The 17,011-nt window shown below is 42.8% G+C and overlaps 1 protein-coding gene across 1 annotated transcript; it reads left to right on the top strand.

Moving 5' to 3' along the window:
* The first annotated feature begins 1,574 nt into the window (after positions 1-1,574).
* NUB1 (negative regulator of ubiquitin like proteins 1) lies at positions 1,575-15,153 on the top strand. Its single transcript, XM_027648500.1, has 15 exons — positions 1,575-1,708; positions 3,662-3,779; positions 3,864-4,025; positions 5,427-5,485; positions 6,011-6,081; positions 6,535-6,717; positions 8,257-8,345; positions 9,729-9,835; positions 10,736-10,922; positions 11,287-11,394; positions 11,558-11,710; positions 12,580-12,726; positions 13,009-13,101; positions 13,846-14,038; positions 14,465-15,153. The coding sequence occupies exons 2-15, from the start codon at positions 3,663-3,665 to the stop codon at positions 14,626-14,628; spliced, it is 1,833 nt and encodes a 610-aa protein (XP_027504301.1). The 5' UTR covers positions 1,575-1,708; position 3,662; the 3' UTR covers positions 14,629-15,153.
* The last annotated feature ends 1,858 nt before the right edge of the window (positions 15,154-17,011 follow it).

Below are 17,011 nucleotides of genomic sequence, written 5' to 3'. Positions count from 1 at the left end.
CCAACTGCCCTGGAAGGGACAGTTCCTCAGGGCAGCCTTGGAGACCCCTCATCACATCCCAGAGATGAGCCATCAGACACCCCGGGGCCAGCAGCTCCCACTGTTGTCCACGAAATCGGATTCATCACCTGGTGTGCAACAAGTTAATAATTACACCTTCAAGAGAGACATTCATTATCTATTTCAGACTGTGCAAGCCTGGGTGCTCAGTGGTGTTCCACAAATCAAGCACACCAAGTATCAAACTTTTTACAATTTATGCATTTTAGTGAACAAAGACATTAATGTTTATTGTCTACAAGTTAAGATAGTTCTCTTATTAATTAGTATTCTATCTTCTATTGTTTAATCATTCTCTTGCTTTTTATGGTAACTAGTCCAAATGCTCAGTCTTTCTCTTCTTTTGACTCGGTGGGTTTCTTGAGTTGGTGGTTGTGATGTGCCCCTGTCAGAATTACCTTTTACCCAGCTGGAGCTGATTCAGCACAGTTGCCAAGGTGGCTTTATCAGCTTCCTCCCTACCTTGGAAATTCTGCCAAATGTCCTTGTGACTTAAAAATTTGGCATTCTTTGTGCCCACTATCAGTTGTACATCCTTCTTCCCAAGCTTTGTTAACCTCCCCCAGGTCCACCATCCCTCTAGGTCTGAGATCACTGAAACATGTCGAGACCTAAACCTTAACAAGGTGATTCTACTTTCAAGTAATTTATCTTTCTAACAAAGGGACATCACTTAGAGCTTGTAAACTGCTACCTGTTTCACAGATTATGTCTCACAGAACCACAAAATCACAGAATGGGTCAGGTAGGAAGGGTAGGTCATATGGTCCCAGAGGACATGGCACAGGACTGCATGCAGGCAGCTCTGGAATATCTCCAGTGAGGGAGACTCCACACTCTCTCTAGTCAATCTGTTCCAGTGTGCAACCACTCACACAGTAAAGTTCTTCCCCATGTTTAGGTGGGACTTCTGTGCCTCACTTTCTACCCGTTGCCTCTTTCCCTCTTGCTTGGCACCACTTAGACGACTTTGGCTCCATTGTCTTGGCACTCCCCTTTAGATACTTATATAATTGGTGAGGTGAGTCTCCTCAGCAACAGGACGAGAGGACACGGCCTTAAGCTGTGCCAGGGAGGGTTTAGGTTGCACATTAGGAAGAATTTCTTCACAGAAAGGGTGATTAGACATTGGAACAGCCTGCCCAGGGAGGTGGCGGAGTCACCATCCTGCCCGGGGAGGTGGTGGGGTCGCCTTAAACACCCGGAGGTGTTTAAGGACAGACTGGACGTGGCACCGAGCGCCGTGGTCTGGTTGGCACGGTGGTGTTCGGCCAGAGGGCGGACTCGCCGATCTCTGAGCTCTTTTCCAACCCAACCGACTCTGCGATTATGTGATTGCCTTTTTTTTTTTTTATTAGGCTCGAAAGCGTACAAGCACCGAACACCAAAGAACATCCCGACTTAGTGAAAATTCCGGCGTACCCCGCACCCCCGGCCGCCCCGGGCTGAGGGCCGGGCGCCGCCATGGCGGGCGGGGCGCGGCCTCACCCACGTGATGGTGCCCGTTTTCCCCGGGCCTTCCGGGCCGCCGTAGGAACCGCTCCCGGTCCCTTCCCCTCAGGGACAGCGGCCCCCGCCGTCCTCCCGGGAAGGAGCCCCGGGGAGCAGCTGCGGGAGCGCCCGAGCTCCCCCCTCCCGGGGACGGCAGGTGGGTGCCCGGGGGCCGGGGCGGCGGGGCTGGGGCCGCCGCGGTGACAGCGGTGACTTGGCGGTGGCGGCGCTGCCCTGGCAGGGAGGGGAGGGTTGGGATGTGCTCCAGGGCGGGGATGAGGATGCTCCAGCACCCCGGGCCGGCGGGGCTGGGGGATCCGCCCTGGAGGGTTTGCTCGTTGCGCTGCTTCAGTCCTTCCCCGGTTTTAGCCGCGGAGGAATGTGTCAGAGCTGTGCCAGGCGGCTTTCCTCCTTTTCTTTAGGAAAATTAACGCGTTCTGCTTTATTACTCAGCTGTTTTGACAATCTGCTGTTCCTTCCGTCAGCAGTTTGGCTCTTGAACCTAGTTTCTGCATCTTTTGTCACCCGTCGTATTTCTCTACTTGTTTCATGTCACAAATAAGGCAAAGTGGCTTTGGAGGATGACATTTTACTTTCAAAAGCTCGGTCTTGCATTCAGAGTGCCTCTGGGCAATTCCCCTGATTGCTTACTCAAACGAGTTTTGAGAAAGTCCCCTTTAAACTCATACTGAAAGTGAAATTGTGCCAGGAGTGCTCGTGGGGTTTGTTGGCTGATGGAAAAGTGAGTCACAAGAGTTTTTGCGAAGGATTCTTGTGCAATTTGGTGATGATGTGGTAGGAATTTATGATAAATATTAGAAATGTTGCATATAAAATGATAGGGCTTGTGTTTGCGAAAGCAGAATTTTAATTTTTGTAACAGAGGTTTTGCAGGAATAAGTTTAATTTTTTTTGTGAACTATATAGCTATAAAATTATCACTATAAAATGGTTCTTCAGCATTAGCTAAAAGTGGAAAAATTATGGTTACATGCTGTTCATGAGAATTCCCTGGCACGTTTTGGGAAAGGGGGAAAGCTGCATTTGCAGTCTTGTGAAAGCTGAGTGTTTGTCACTTCCAGCTTTGAAAAGGCCGTGTTTTGCCTTGGCCCTAAAATAATAATAACAGCAGCAGTATCCCAGCAGGAGAAAGAGGGTATAGTTGTCTCTGCTGGTTTGGACAGACACTCTGCAAATTACAGCAATCCAGTGGGAAGGATTGTTAAACCATCCACTTCCCAGCTCATCCCTCTGACTCCTCTTTAGAGGAGTCTGTTGTTGGTGCAACTTCCAGAGTTCTTTGTAGCTCGCTAAACCTGGGGTTGAGTTAAGGCTGAGCAGTAAACTTAACACATATTGGAGGTTTCCCTGTATTTTTTCCCCTCAGACAGTGTTTTCCTGAGCCTGGAGCAGTCTTTAAAACTGGGGAAACTGGTAGAAATGTTTGATTCTGCTTTTCTCCTGAGAGCTGTGTGCTGATGAACAAGAAAGAGAGATGGAAACCCCTCTGAAAGAAAAGTGAAACTGAGGAATCAAATTTCATGCCAAGCTTACTGCATATATGCACATTTTAAATGCTTTTAAAAGGACATTTTCCATATGATTCCCAGTGTCAAAAGTTTCCCCTGCTTTAACGTGCACCTAGATTTTTTTTTTCTTTCTGTTGAGGTCACTGCACCCACCTTTCCTTGCCCTCTGTGTGCCTTCCCTGTTTCTTGGGTTTGTTTTTTTTTTTTTCCCCAGGGACATGCTGGTTAACTCAGGGGTTACTACTTTCCCTGAGCTGAATGAGAATAACTTGTTGTGATGAATTCAGGCTGAACTCTTACCTGTGAGCCAGGGAGCTGCTCTGTTCAGCTCACCATCATCTTCTCCCCACTGATGAGTTTTCATCTCTCATCTCAGCCTCTGCTCTTTGTTGCTTGTGCCCCTCAGGTTCCCCTCCCCACCAAAATGGATGAAATGGCTTTAGTGCTCATCTTCTATTGCAGAATTCCAAAATGTCACTTAGGCTTCATGAAAAGTAGAATATCCTGCTACGAGAAAACTATATTAAAGGCTCGTTTATTTTTCTTTCTTTTCTCTTCCAATTCTGTTTTCATTTTAAAAGGATGGCACAAAAGAAATATTTGATAGCAAAACTGACAAGCTGCCTGAGAGAGGACAAAATTCAGCTATGGAAGCCACCATATACAAATGACAAAAAAGAAGCTGGTAAAGAGATGAAGGTAAATATTCTGAGTTGTTGTCATACATCTTCTATGTCATACTGCTGGTGCATTTTCCCAGCTTTTTTCTTGCTGTTTTCTTAGGAGCTTGTACAAAAATATTCAGCCAAGCTGAATATCAATGAGAATGACACAGAGAATATGCTTGAAGAAATACGGTGTAAAGCAATTGAGCGTGGAACTGGAAATGAGAATTTTAAAGTGACTGGGATTGCAAGACTTGATATCTATCTGCCTCGTAGAAAAGTAAGTAACATTGCAGAAAATTCAGGGTAAGTAGCTTTGCTTTGTCCTTTTGAGTTCTAGATATGTGTCTGATGCAGCTATTTTCAATTCTTTGACTTTTTCAGGTGTTTTGTGTGAAAGATCTGTGTTAGGTATAAAAAACAGGGAGAGGGGGAATTATATAGATGTACTTTAGTTTCTCAGGTATGTGGGAATATCATGGCAAGGGACTATAATATTGGGAGATCAGTAATTGCCTTCCCTTTAAGATTCAATGACAAGTTGTCTTTCAATTAAGAAAAATAAATTAGATTTAGGTGTCTATTTCAGTTTGATTCCTTCTGACATAACTCTTCGTGTTAGCAGCAAGGAACAGATGCATTTTTTCAGCTGTAGAATACCTGAAGTTGAATCAGCATATTAATATCACTGTATTACCAGAGCTTTTGTTTAAATGGCAGCTTTAAAAAAAACACAATCCCTTGTAAGCTTGAACTTGGTGTCATCTTTAAAATGGGCATGTCCAGTGTTTGAACTTGGAAATGGGAAGCAGGATTTTCTGTTGTGATCACACTCATCTGTTCCCTTCATAGGATGATACAACTGTAGACTCACAGAATCAGTGAGGTTGGAAAAGACCTCCAAGATGATCGAGTCCAACCTTTGATCACCACCTTGTCGACCAGACCATGGCACTCAGTGCCACATCCAGTCACTCCTTAAACACTTCCAGGGATGGTGACTCCACCATCTCCCTGGGCAGCCCATTCCAATGCTCAACTTTCCATGGCAGGCTCCTAAAAGCTTCACTAAGACAGAACTGAATTAAGTTTTGCTCTTTTAAAGTCAGATTTCAACCTCTAGTTTCACACGTAAAATACCCTTGTAGTGAAGAGTAATTACCTGGACTTAAAGGGTGTAGAGGGTTTCAAATGATTACCATGCAGTTAAAACAACCACACAGTTTCATAATTTTACTTTATCATGCTGCTGGGCATATAGGGGAATTAATTAATGTAAAACTCCAGTTTATCTAATCTGGGACCAGAGACACCAGTAGGAATTAATCATAATTTTAGCCAGTCACAGGTGAGTGGTATAATTAAAAGCAGAGTTAAGATTGGAAGTGCATAATTAAATTAGTTTAAATTGTTTGGTTCTGAATTTAGATTTATCGAATTCTAATTTATCTAAATATTTTCCTTTTATAATGCTTATTTTTAGCACTATATAGCAAATATAGGACTCTCTGCCTGGAAAGTAGAAATGTGTATATCCAGCCATAACCCTTTTAACATGGCTATTATGTGAAAAAGAGATTTTAGTTGTAAAACAATTTATTAAGAAAATGTCTGAAGTATCTTGATACCATGCTCTTTTTTCCCTTCTCTCTTTTTCCCCCACCCAATTCAATTACAACAGAGCAGAAAAATCCCACTGGAAACCAGCCTGTTCATCACAGGCAAGGAGCTCAGATCACAGTAAGTGTAATCACCCTTGGCTCTTCTCTAATGGGGTAGTGCCCTGTCATACAATATTGAAGAAAAAAAATGCAAACAAAGGACTTTTTGTTTGATTTAGGCTTTTTCTTAGCATGTATGTCTGAACAGGATGTCCAGTATCCCTGTAAGGCAGTTCTTCCTGTGGTTTAACAGATGGAAAATGGGACAGTTGCAGCTGTGTAAATCCCCAGGAAGCACCTGAGAAGGCACCAGTGGTCACTGTTCCACATCTGCAACTAGGCAGGTCTTCTGAACAGTGAACATTAGCTTCTCTTTCTGTGTTTTTAAGCCCCCCAAAAAATCAGATTCTTTATCTCACATTTTCCCCTGTGTGGTACATAAAGCTTTTTCATGTTGTTATTTTACTTCTAGCAGCTGCCTTTTATGGCAAAAGTTTTAAGGAACTTATGAACATACTAGTTTTTAAGTTTTATTGCTATTGTAACAGTAATATTGTGTAACCTTATAAATTTATATTCATGGATGAAATTATTTATTCCACAGGATAGCACAGGAATATGCATTACAAGAAAATGCTGTCAAAATAATCATAAATAAGAAGCAGCTTGACCTGGGTATGTATCTCTAGTTGAGGATGCTTTTATGATCATTTTCTAGTTTACTGATTCTCAGGAGAAAAGTTTCTTGCAGCTCTGTTACTTTCAGAAATTCCCGAGGAACAGCAGTTGAATTTGTCGGGTTCTGCTCTACAGGAAATGTAGTGAATTATAATGAACAAAATTCTTAGATACAATTAGATCAATTATAGGAATCCTGTAGTAAATGTTGAAAATCCGCTTTTTCAGTATTGAAATACTGAAAATGCAAACTTAAGAGAAATCCCAATTTATTTTTTTTTTTAAAAAAGCATATTGTATAACAGCACTTTCAAAAACTTTTTGTAGTGCTCTACACATGTTCAGCCTGTCAGATGTGTTGTCAGAAGTGATGACAACAGCTTTCTTTTCATTGATGCCCCAAGAATATGAAAAATTTTTTTCTTCAGAGGATCACACTCTATTTTGCAGGCAAAACCCTTGAAGACCAGGGTGTAACACACAATGCAAAAGTGATGGTACTTCAACTGGAACAGAGTGATGAGGAAACCAAAAGAAAAGTTCAGGAGGAAGAACTTCAGTGCAAGAAAGAAAAAGAAATAAATGACAAGATGCAAAGAACTAAGAAGGGTTTGGAAATTCTAGCACAGAGAGGTAAGGGGGCTTGTTGGGGCCTGTGGGGTCAGGAGGAGATGGGTGTTTATTAATTCTTGTGCATCAAAAATTATCTTTTCAGTGGCCTTCCAACATGGGAGAGCACCTGTACCGGGGCTGGACTTCAGTCTGTAGTTTTCTAGGTTTCTGCCCACTTGAAAACTGGATTTTAAGTTGACTAAAACTTCCTTTTCTAGTCTAATCCTTATCACAACTAGAATACTACAAAACTTTTGTCACTTTGGAATGGATATGGCATGAATCAGTTATTTAACTGGCACTTGACACTTGACTGGTGACTCATGAGAACAGGCTTTAAATTTATTGTAGACATAAGCACAGTGTAATAATGTATTAGAAGTAATTAAAAACTTTTATTTTTTTGGTGGTTTGCCTCGGCTATGGCTGTGTGTAGCCCTGGTTTCATTGTGCAGAGCAGCTCCTTTGTCACTGTCATCTGCAGCCTGGCTGTTCTGTTCTCATTGCCCTGGAGGTTGATTGCTGGCAACTGTGGCTTCAGTTAAAGGGACACAGTTAATTTAACAGCAGCACTTTCTCAAAATGAGGTTGTGTTTGTGAGTTGCGTGGCTACACGGCGAGTTTAAATCACTTCTCTATTTTATATTGTTTCAAAAATCCACAAACAGGGAACTGTGGAGCTGAGCAAGCAGTGAATTCCTGCCAAATGCAGAAACACCTGAGCAACGCTGCTTTTAACAGTCAGTGACAGACAGTTTTTTACTGTAATACCAGATTTTAAACAAATGAAAGAAGTGATTCCTTTTATGGACTTAAGGGGTGGTTTAGACCCTAAACTTTGAATAGTCTATAGGGCCTCTTTCAGGTTTTTGCCAATAACTGTCAGGTACAGCCAATGCCTGAGAACAGAGTGGAGCCTGTAACAGGCTCAAGGTTCTGTGTGAAGTGCAGGAGGGGGTTTAGCAACCCTTTTGTTTCACCTGAGAAAAATTCCGGGGCAGAAGCTTTTAATCTGAATAAACTCATCCTTACTTTTCTTGTAAACAAAAGACAGTTATCTTTTCGTTGAAAATCAGGTAGAAGTGAAAACAAGACTGATAACTTGGTTATAAGGATTAAGGGTGTGGGGAAGGAAAATACTGAGCTATATTTTTTTTTTTCAGCTCTATCAACTGTGTCAGTTGTATTTTTTTTTGATGATATTCTATACTTCAGTTGATAAATCATTTCAAATGCTATGTTGTATAAAATGTGTTTTGTCTTTCTCAAAAAAATCCTTAACAATTCGTGTAACTTTTGATGCTGTGTCTAAATTTCTGGATGCACAAGGCCTTTTCCTTAGTGACCTTCCTAGAAGTTCTTCATGTTTATCTGATCAGGGTCTCTGTTTGTTGGTATGTCCAGAAGAATACACATGCAGTTTTATACGTAGTTCTGATATTTTTGGGGTTGTTTGCTGTTCTGTTTAGTGATGTATGTACTGGCATAATATTATGGCAGCAGAGTTGCTCTGTTGAAGGTGGTACTTAAAATTTAAACTGCTTTTTTTTTTTCTTTCAGAGGAGTACTTGGATCCAGACTCTGCTCCATACTTAGATATAGCTAATCAAACTGGAAGGTCAATACAAATTCCTCCTCAAGCTAAAAAAGTAGGTTAAAAGTATCTTATAAAGTCACTAAGATGGCTCTTTAAAGCTTGATTTGTGAAGCATTTAAAATATGGGCTTGAAATGCAGTCAGACTTTCTGGGGATGTAACCCTGAGCCCACTAGATGTCTGCTTAATACAAATAATTTTGGAATAAAATTCAAGTAGAACTCTGTAATTGGTAATACTTCAGTCATCTGGAGACAACCTCTGATTTCTGATCTCATTGCAGGTCTAGACTTGCACTGACCCCTGTGTGGTCCATATCTTACTTTTGTGGTTTAAGATGGGCTTTAATTTTTTTATATCTTACCACCTACTTTAATTTTGGGGTGCCCTAGAATGGCATGAAAATAACTTGCTTGTTAGGCCTTAGTTCCACTTGGAAAATTGATGAGTCTCTCTAAAGTGGGCTATTTTAAAATAGTTTTGAGATCTTTTGCACTGTGTCCCCTTTCAAACTTAAATTTGTTCACCATTCAAGGAAGTTCCCCATTCTCAACTGAAAATATCTTCAGTTGGGTGCATGCACTGAGTTACAGAAGGACCTGATGTTGGCTGCTGAAGCAAGAGAGTAGTAATAGGTGCTGTCTTTCAAGATTACTAGATTTTCTGAAGATAAATAAAATCTCTACAAATACTCGGAATTACACCCAGTAATAAAAATGTGCAGAAATGAGCAGGCCTAATGTGTTCCAACTGCTGCTTTAGCCTTTTCTGAGGCTGTTTTTTATTCATCACCTGAATGATTGGAATTTCAACTGTCCAATCTCACAGTGCATGCTGTTCTGATGAGGTGCTGAAAGTAGTAATTCACCTCAAGAGTTAAAGCATCAAATGTTCAAGTGCATGAGATTTCATCATTGTTGATCGAGGATGAGAGGAAATATTGCGGGTTGTTCCTATCCAGAATTATTATTTACATTTCCATTTGTCAAACCTCAGGAATGGGAGTGTTCTCCTGACACATTCAAAATTTGATTTTTCAGTTCTGAGGTTTTTCGGGAGGTGAATTTTTTTTAGGTTTTACAAAGATAGTTGTAATAGCAGAGTGAAACAAATTTGCTGCTGTTAAAAAGTGTAGCACTTTTTAAAGCTGAAAATGCTGAGCTTTGTATCACTCACCATTGAAAATCTCTCTGGGGTTGCATTCTTAAAATCAGCTTGATGCAGCATTTCACGTGTCAGTAACATTCATTGCTTTTAATTAGACAATGTCTGGCATTAACAGATGGGAGAAAAGTATGAAGCAGTGTGAAATAGTACTGGTCTTACAGAACTGATACAGTGGTGTTTTTTCTAGGAGGAGCAAGGGTTCTGATATTTTCTTTTAGTTCTTTGAGTTGGGGAGGTGCCACAGAAAGTCTCAATTTTTTTGTTTCTAGGCACTTGTGCTGGCAATGGGTTATCATGAGAAGGGCAGAGCATTAATGAAGAAGAAAGAATATGAAATAGCTCTGCCATATTTGCTGGATGCTGATAAACACTTCTGGTAAGAACATTCCTGAGTCCTTGGGTCTCTGCTTTACTGTCAGCCAAATACAGGAACAGCACTAGCTCTACCTGTGCGTATAAATCAGGGCCAATTTTCTCTGGGGTTGCTTCACACCCCCTCTGCAGATGGGAGACAACAGATAAAGGCTCTGACTTGCAGTGACAGGTGGCTTCATGTAGAACAGCTGAAACAGATACTGCCACTGGGCAAGTTAATCTTTCATAACAACATAAACAGAAACTGTCAATATTCATGCACCAGGTTATAAATTGCATTAGCTTGAGAGACAGTTACGGATACTCACTTGCAATTGCTCCTGTGAAGTAATTATTTCTTGTAAAAGGTGAAGCAGATAGCTCAGGTCAGTAACCATACCAGGGTTTCTGCAAGTAAATTAGTTTCCTGTCAGCAATCAGAGCTCTAAATTGCTCTTTTGAGATCCCAAAAGTAATACTGTCCCTGTCTGTTTCTCATCTGTGTGTATGTGCAAGGAGGCTGGCACAGAACTCGGCATGTTTGTGTGCACTGAGACAGTTTTTCTGTCCTCCCAAAGAATGCACAGGGTTTAATTCTGTTCTGCTTTTAGAGATGTCAGCTTACATGGTAGTCAGAGCTCATTTTGTTACTCCAGTGCTTTGAGATGTAGTGTTAGCATTGGTGTCCTGCGTGTTAGTGAATGGGATGGCAGATCAGTGCTTAGTCAAGTTCCTCTGACATCAGTTATGATGTCATAACTCAAAATATAACTCCCAACTATGAAGAATGTGCTTTCTCAAACATGTGAGTCTGCACACTTCTAGCACGTTGTTTTATGAGTGTTAAAAAGTGCATGGGGGGGGAAAAATACCAACCCCCTCCCAGGAAAAAAAAGCCCAGAGTAATTGTTTTATTTTCCAGTGAGTGCAGCACAGAACTGCTGAACACTGTTGACAATTATGCAGTGCTGCAGCTGGATATAGTGTGGTGCTACTTCCGCCTGGAGCAGCTGGACTGCCTGGATGATGCAGAGAAAAAGCTGTCCACAGCACACAGATGCTTCCAGAGGTGCTATGGGGAGAACCACGAAAGGCTTATTGACATCAAAGTATGCTGGGTTTGATTTAATTTTGGTGGCTTTTTTTCCTTCATGTGTTCAGTTACTGTTCGAGTATTATAAGACTGAGTTTAGAAGTGTAAAGTTTTCTTGTGTGTCATTAGCCTGTCATCTAGTTGTGTGATTGTCAGCACAGGGAAAACATTGGACCTGACAAAAAGGTCGTGGCAAACATATTTATGGGCACAGACATATCAGGGTTTTAGGTGTGGTACTTCATCTGCACACCAAGTGTCTCATACCACTGACTTGTGTCTTCTTTAAGTGTGTAAAGTGTTCTGTTGATGAAGAACTCATGTTCTACCACGTGCTTCTACCCACATGCTCCCCCCTCCTTCTTTAAACAATTCCTTAGGGAAGCTATGGTCGTGAGAAGGTTTTATTTCTACGGCTTTACCTCCTTCAAGGGATCGGGCACTATCACAGTGGCAGGGAGAAGGAGGCTGCAGAGTACATCCAGAAGGTAAGACACCATTAGGGAAAACTTTGGAGTCATTCACTCCAGCCCCTGTGACTGGGCTCTGTCTTGCATCTGTTCTTTGCTTGCTCAGAGAAACGGGGAGGCTTCTTTTGTTTTTAGCTCAGCAGCAGTGTACATAGTGTCATCTTGTTCTTTCTATATCCAGGCATCTTCTTTATATGAAGAGCTGTCCATAGATCCTGATAAAGTCGATCGCCTGTCCCTCCTGGGATTCTCTGAACAGGAAGCTCGCCTTGCCCTGCGAGCGTGCCACGGGAACGTGGAGCATGCTGCCAACCTGATCACCAACAGGAGAGAGGTATGGGCAGGGAAGTATTAAATCACAGATCTGTCCGTGAGGTTGTGTGTTGTGTGACTGGTGCAGAGTGGTGCCAAATTAAGGACTTGGATTATCCTGCTTTGGCACTGTTGGTGTAACTGACAGTTTGACATGTTGCCACAGGTTTGAAACCAAAACTTAATGCATTAGCAAGGGAAGCTCTGTCCCAAAACAGAGGGGATGAGAGCGCCAAAGACCTGTGGTTGTACCACAGAGGCACTTGCAAATACTTTGCACCAGCGTTTGCTGCTCAGCAGTGCTCCATATGGGAATAAAACCAGGATCAAGCTGTCACTCCCGGGCTTGGCTACCCCGTACTGTGGCTTTGCACTTGGAAGATACAGGAGGGGAGAGGGATTTCTTTTGTGCTAAAGTGAAGACAGTGCTGTCCAGATCTGAAGTGATGCTTGGTAAGTTGAGGGGGTGCTTCTAGACTTCAGACAGTGAAACATGGACAGAAAAGCCAAAGGGAAGGCTGAACAGAACTCCTTGGCTCCCTGCCCAGTTCTGACTGTATGTCCTTGGCAAGTCTTGTCTGTGGGCCCATCTGCCAAACGGGTTTGTCACTTACCACACAGGGCCCAGAATAGCTGTGATGGCACCAGATCCGATCTGCAGAGCGGAAGTATGGAGACAGTGCTACCTCATGGAAATGCAGCTTTATTTAGTAATGGGTGTCTGGCAGCACAGTCTGTATTTACAAAAAAAAAGAAAAAAAAAAAAGCCTTTTCCTCCACAGATTCAAATTTGAAGTAAAAGATGTAAAAGATCCGAGAAACCCTACGTGCACAGGCAGTGTGCTAAAGCTTTCCCATGTGCAGAGAGCTTTGCAATGTCTGTTCTTGCAGGAAAAGGCACAGATAAGGAGGGAGGAGAGAGCTAAAAGGCGGCAGCGACTGGAAGACATAAATACCCTGAAAAGTATGGGCTATTCAGAGAGAGCTGCTCAAATAGCTCTTCAAAATACACAGGGAAACCTGGACCAAGCCTTTAAGGTAAGTGATTTTTCAGGAGTAGTAGTGTTGTACAAAAAAACTTGTTTGTTCTTGGGGGGGGGTTATTGTTTAGTAGATTCTTATTTTCTGTAGACTGTATTTGTTAGTTCATAGCTACCTTTTCTGGGTATCGAATTGCAGCGACTTCCTGATCTCTTGAATCAGATATCACTTAAGTTGGCTGAGGTTTGCTTCTATCAACTCTGGGGCTACATACTCATCCATGTCGAGGACTGTTGTGTCTCTGCTGCTCTATTCTGGTCCCCCTCTGTTTTATTGTAGTTTCTTCTTGACAATCCAGAGTTACTGGTGGAATATGATGATGATTCTGTGGCCATGGACCAGTTCCAGGTTTCCCCAGAAAGTATTGAGCAAGTAAGTTAGACCACTTGCTTTCTTGGGAGTTGGTTGTCCTGTTTCTGAGTTATGCCTTCAGACATAAGGCAGATCTTCCCTAAGCAAAGCTCTACAAATATTCCTTGACCCATGTCACTCAGGCTGTCACAATTCCACTCTCTGGCTCACTTCTCACAGTGAAGTCATGCTCAAGATAAAATGTAATTTGTTTGTACTTTCTGCTCATTGCACCAACCTACCATGCACAGGTGCAGAGGGGAAGTATGTGCCCTGCAATGCTCTATCCCAAAAAAGACAGCAAATGAGAAATTTATTCAAGTCTGCAGTGCTCAAGGGAAAGAGTTGGAATGTGTCTCTTTCTCATGACAGGCTCGGCAGTTGTTGGTGTGGCTGAGTAATTAATGTCAGATAGGCAAGAAAACTGTATTGCCTAGAGAAAGTAAATAGCACGTGCACCCTCCTGACACACTGGAGTGCTTTGAAGTTTCCTTTTGAAAACAAAAAAAAAATTGGTTTGATACTAGACAAGAGGCTTTTTGATCCTGCTCAACATCCCCATGCCTTTAATAGGTCACTGCCCTGTTGTTAACTGTTCACTAAGCCAGAGTCAGTGTCCTGGAATTCCTGGCATGCAACGCTTTCCTCTGTGTGTGAAAGGAATGCCTGTGGGATGCAGAGTCATATTCCTGTCAGACCCTGGTGCCGGATGAGCTTGGATTTCTCCAGATTTTCTTTATTTTTGGTTTTTCCCCCCTCCTGCAGCTGATGTATATGGGGTTCAGCCGTGAGTCAGCAGAACAGGCTTTAAAGGTCTTTAAAGGCAACATCCACGTGGCTTCCCAAACCCTTGCTCATTATGGGGGAGTTCTTCCTGCTTCGCTGCTGCTGTCCTCGGAAGGGTCCAGCCCATCTGAGGAATCAGCTTCATCAAAGGACTTGCTTACAGAGTCTGCAGGTAAGAATGTTGCATGTAGTAGGTGGGGAAGGGGAAGGCTCTTCTTCTGGCTTTTGTGTGCAATAATTAAGTGATTTCTGCTTAAATAGTGATAGAGGGGCTCGAGTAATGCCCCAGGCTGCTTTTCTTGTAAACACTGTTACAGGCAAGGCAGCCTTTGATAATTGATACTTGCACATATATTTTTTTTTTCTCAAATTATTTGTCAGAGCTGTAGTGATCCCTGTTGTATAAATGAAGGCTTTCCTACACCTTTAAATAATAGGAAACAGTAGGAAAAACTGGCCATCCTGCCCTATCCTTTGCAGAGTAATTGTGAGAGGGAGTTGTGCAGGAGCAGACTGGCAGAGCAGCTGTGCTCGTGAAAGAGGGAAAGTACCAACTTCTTTGAGAGGTGAATTCACTGCTTCTGCTTTTTATTGGAAGGTTCTTCTAGTTCACCAACAGATGAAGACATGGAGACTGATGCGGTCAATGAAATTCTAGAGGATATTCCTGAACATGAAGAGGATTATCTGGATTTAACACTGGAGGAAGAAGAACAGATCATTCATGAATACTTATCCTATATACAAGTACCACAGCACTAAATCCCATTAAATCTACTTCAGTTATGTGTATTTACCTTGTCAAATTGAGTTTGGATTATAAATGCACCTTCAGCTTATCTCTTATTAAGGGCCTTGAATTCAGTTAAACTATAGATGGAATACTTAATTCCTGCTTATTTGTAACTCTGCTTAAAGCCTACATTTGTGATACATTGTAATTTATTGTCATAGCAGAAAAATAGAAACATTTATTTTCAGAAGAAAATTTAATAGAACTAAACTATATTTTTATTGTGAAACAAGTTAATTCACTTAGCAAAGAAGCATTTCTATACCATTTTAAAATACCAGCTTTAAAAGAAAAACATGACTTTGTAAATCAGAAACCTTAGCTCATGAGGCTGTAGAGGTATCGGCTTTCCAGCTGCTTTCCTTTTCTTCTGAAGGATTTCTAAGAGACATTTATGTGTCTGTTGTGCATGGGTTTTTTACTGTGTTCCTTTTGTCCCTTCCTGCAGGTGTTACACAGGCAATAAAGGTAACTCTGTGCTGCTTCTGCTTTCAGTGAGAGACCTCTGTGCTTTGCTAAAACCAGTGTTAAAACAGCAGGGCCCTGTCCTGGGGCTGGTGTAGCGATGCACAGGTATTTCCTTTTAGAACTAAATAACCAGTGTCCCCAAGCAGCTCCTCTTAACCTCTGCAGGTGTGTGGCTGATGGATTTCCTGGGGATTGCAAGACTTTCTGTAATCAGCTGCTGAACAGAACGTGGTCCAGGCGCTGTCTCAGTAGTTGTCTCCAGCTTCAGCATTCTGAAGAAGTGTTTGAGGGTTTCTGTGGTTTTACCACATCCCATTTTCTGCCCTGCAAGCGCTCCTCTGTGCCGGGAACAGGAGTTCCCTTGCCTGGCAGCTTTTCTTGGACGTGGTTTATTTGCTTTCCATGACTCCACGCTCTCGGTAGAGGGAGCCCAGGCCCCGTCTGGAGCCGGTGGGAACAAGGAACCGGCCGTGGTGAACCTTCAGCCTGGTGACAGTGTATCCTTACCCGGCACTCACCGGTGGGGAGATGGGGGCTTCAACTGTTGGGATGCTTGGAGGGAGCAGAGCTTTGGCCTGCGGAATAACCACTCAGTGCCAGCGGAGGGACCAGAACAGGCTGCAGTAGTGGATTGTTTTATTTTCTGACTCCCTCAGCCAAGCTCTGCAAAAGGCAGGCAGTGATTGCTCTGTTAAGGACTTATTTGTATTTCATACTTCTTTATCAAGGCAGGTGTTATAAAAATTGAGTAGTTTTCTATCTCCTCCAAGAAGGCTGAAGCATTTCTAAAGCCAGCAATACAAGCTCCTGAGGGGAAACCAGCCCCAGCACCCATTCAATCCTGCTTCTCTGCCAGCCAGCCCTGAGGAACCACTGGACAAAATGCAGAGCAAAACCAGAATGTAGAAAATAATTTAAAACTGAAAACATACAAAATCATGGATGCAGTTTTAACAAGAAGCAAGTGAAAACACACAAATTGGCTCTTTCCTTCCTGAACCTACTGCCTGCAAGCCCCTGGGCATGCACCATATTGGGCTGAAGAGGCAGTACTTCTCTCTGAAGTGGCTTGCACAGCAAACTGGCAGGGACAACTTCAGAAGGGAAGGTTTGTCCTTGGGGAATTTAAAATTAGCATCATAACATGCAGTGCTTGTCAGAGAAGCCATTCATCAATGATGTAACTCTGCCAGCGCTGCTGCCCCCCTGTAACTGCATATGCAGTTGTAAGTGATCAGCAGGGCAGAAGGCACTGGCTGAAAGTTATTAGTTCATTTGATCACGTATTTGGAGGCACTGTGATATGTTTAGCAACAGGCAGAAGTGGTAATGACTCATTAATTCCACTCTTTGAGATCTGTGCTGATTGCCTGTGCAGCTGCTCGATGCCCAGATAGGCACTTGTGTCTGACGTACTGTGTGTGAAGTTTTAAACAGACAGTACAGCCCAGGTGATCTGGGGAACTCTGTCCATCTCATAAAGGCCACTTACTTTGTATTTTGTTTCTGAGGGCAACACTAAGTCAGCTGCATGGCAAACATCACCCAGCAGCCACCAGCTCATAAACATCTCTCCCAGGGCTAGTACTGAGCCACAGCCACTGGACTGAGAGCTTTACAGTGGAATTAGGTCTGCACGATGCAGATGACCTCCCATATTAGTCTCTTGGTAGGCATTTCAGATAATTTAAATGCTGATTCCTACTAGATCCAGGAACCTACCACTGAAGAACCACCAAAGCTGCTCAGCAGGAGAGGTGAGCAGGTAGGTGACCAGCCCGACCCACTGAGGCAGTGTGACCGTGTCAGAGGAGGGGTCTTTGGTGCCAACAGGGCAAGAGCTGAGTCAGGGCATGTGCCCCTGTCATACCTGCTTTCCCCTAA

The sequence above is a fragment of the Corapipo altera genome, unplaced genomic scaffold (genome assembly GCF_003945725.1).
Source record: "Corapipo altera isolate COAL_440 unplaced genomic scaffold, ASM394572v1 47, whole genome shotgun sequence".
In the NCBI taxonomy this organism is placed as follows: Eukaryota; Metazoa; Chordata; class Aves; order Passeriformes; family Pipridae; genus Corapipo; species Corapipo altera.
This window is presented reverse-complemented; position numbering and strand designations above follow the sequence as displayed.

What these genes read in the sequence shown, in the direction of transcription:
- NUB1 (XM_027648500.1), top strand. Translation starts at nt 3,663, where the DNA reads ATGGCACAAAAGAAATATTTGATAGCAAAACTGACAAGCTGCCTGAGA. An exon ending in TCTATCTGCCTCGTAGAAAA is followed by an intron (nt 4,026 to 5,426) that starts GTAAGTAACATT and finishes CAATTACAACAG; the next exon opens with AGCAGAAAAATCCCACTGGA. An exon ending in AAAGGCTTATTGACATCAAA is followed by an intron (nt 10,923 to 11,286) that starts GTATGCTGGGTT and finishes ACAATTCCTTAG; the next exon opens with GGAAGCTATGGTCGTGAGAA.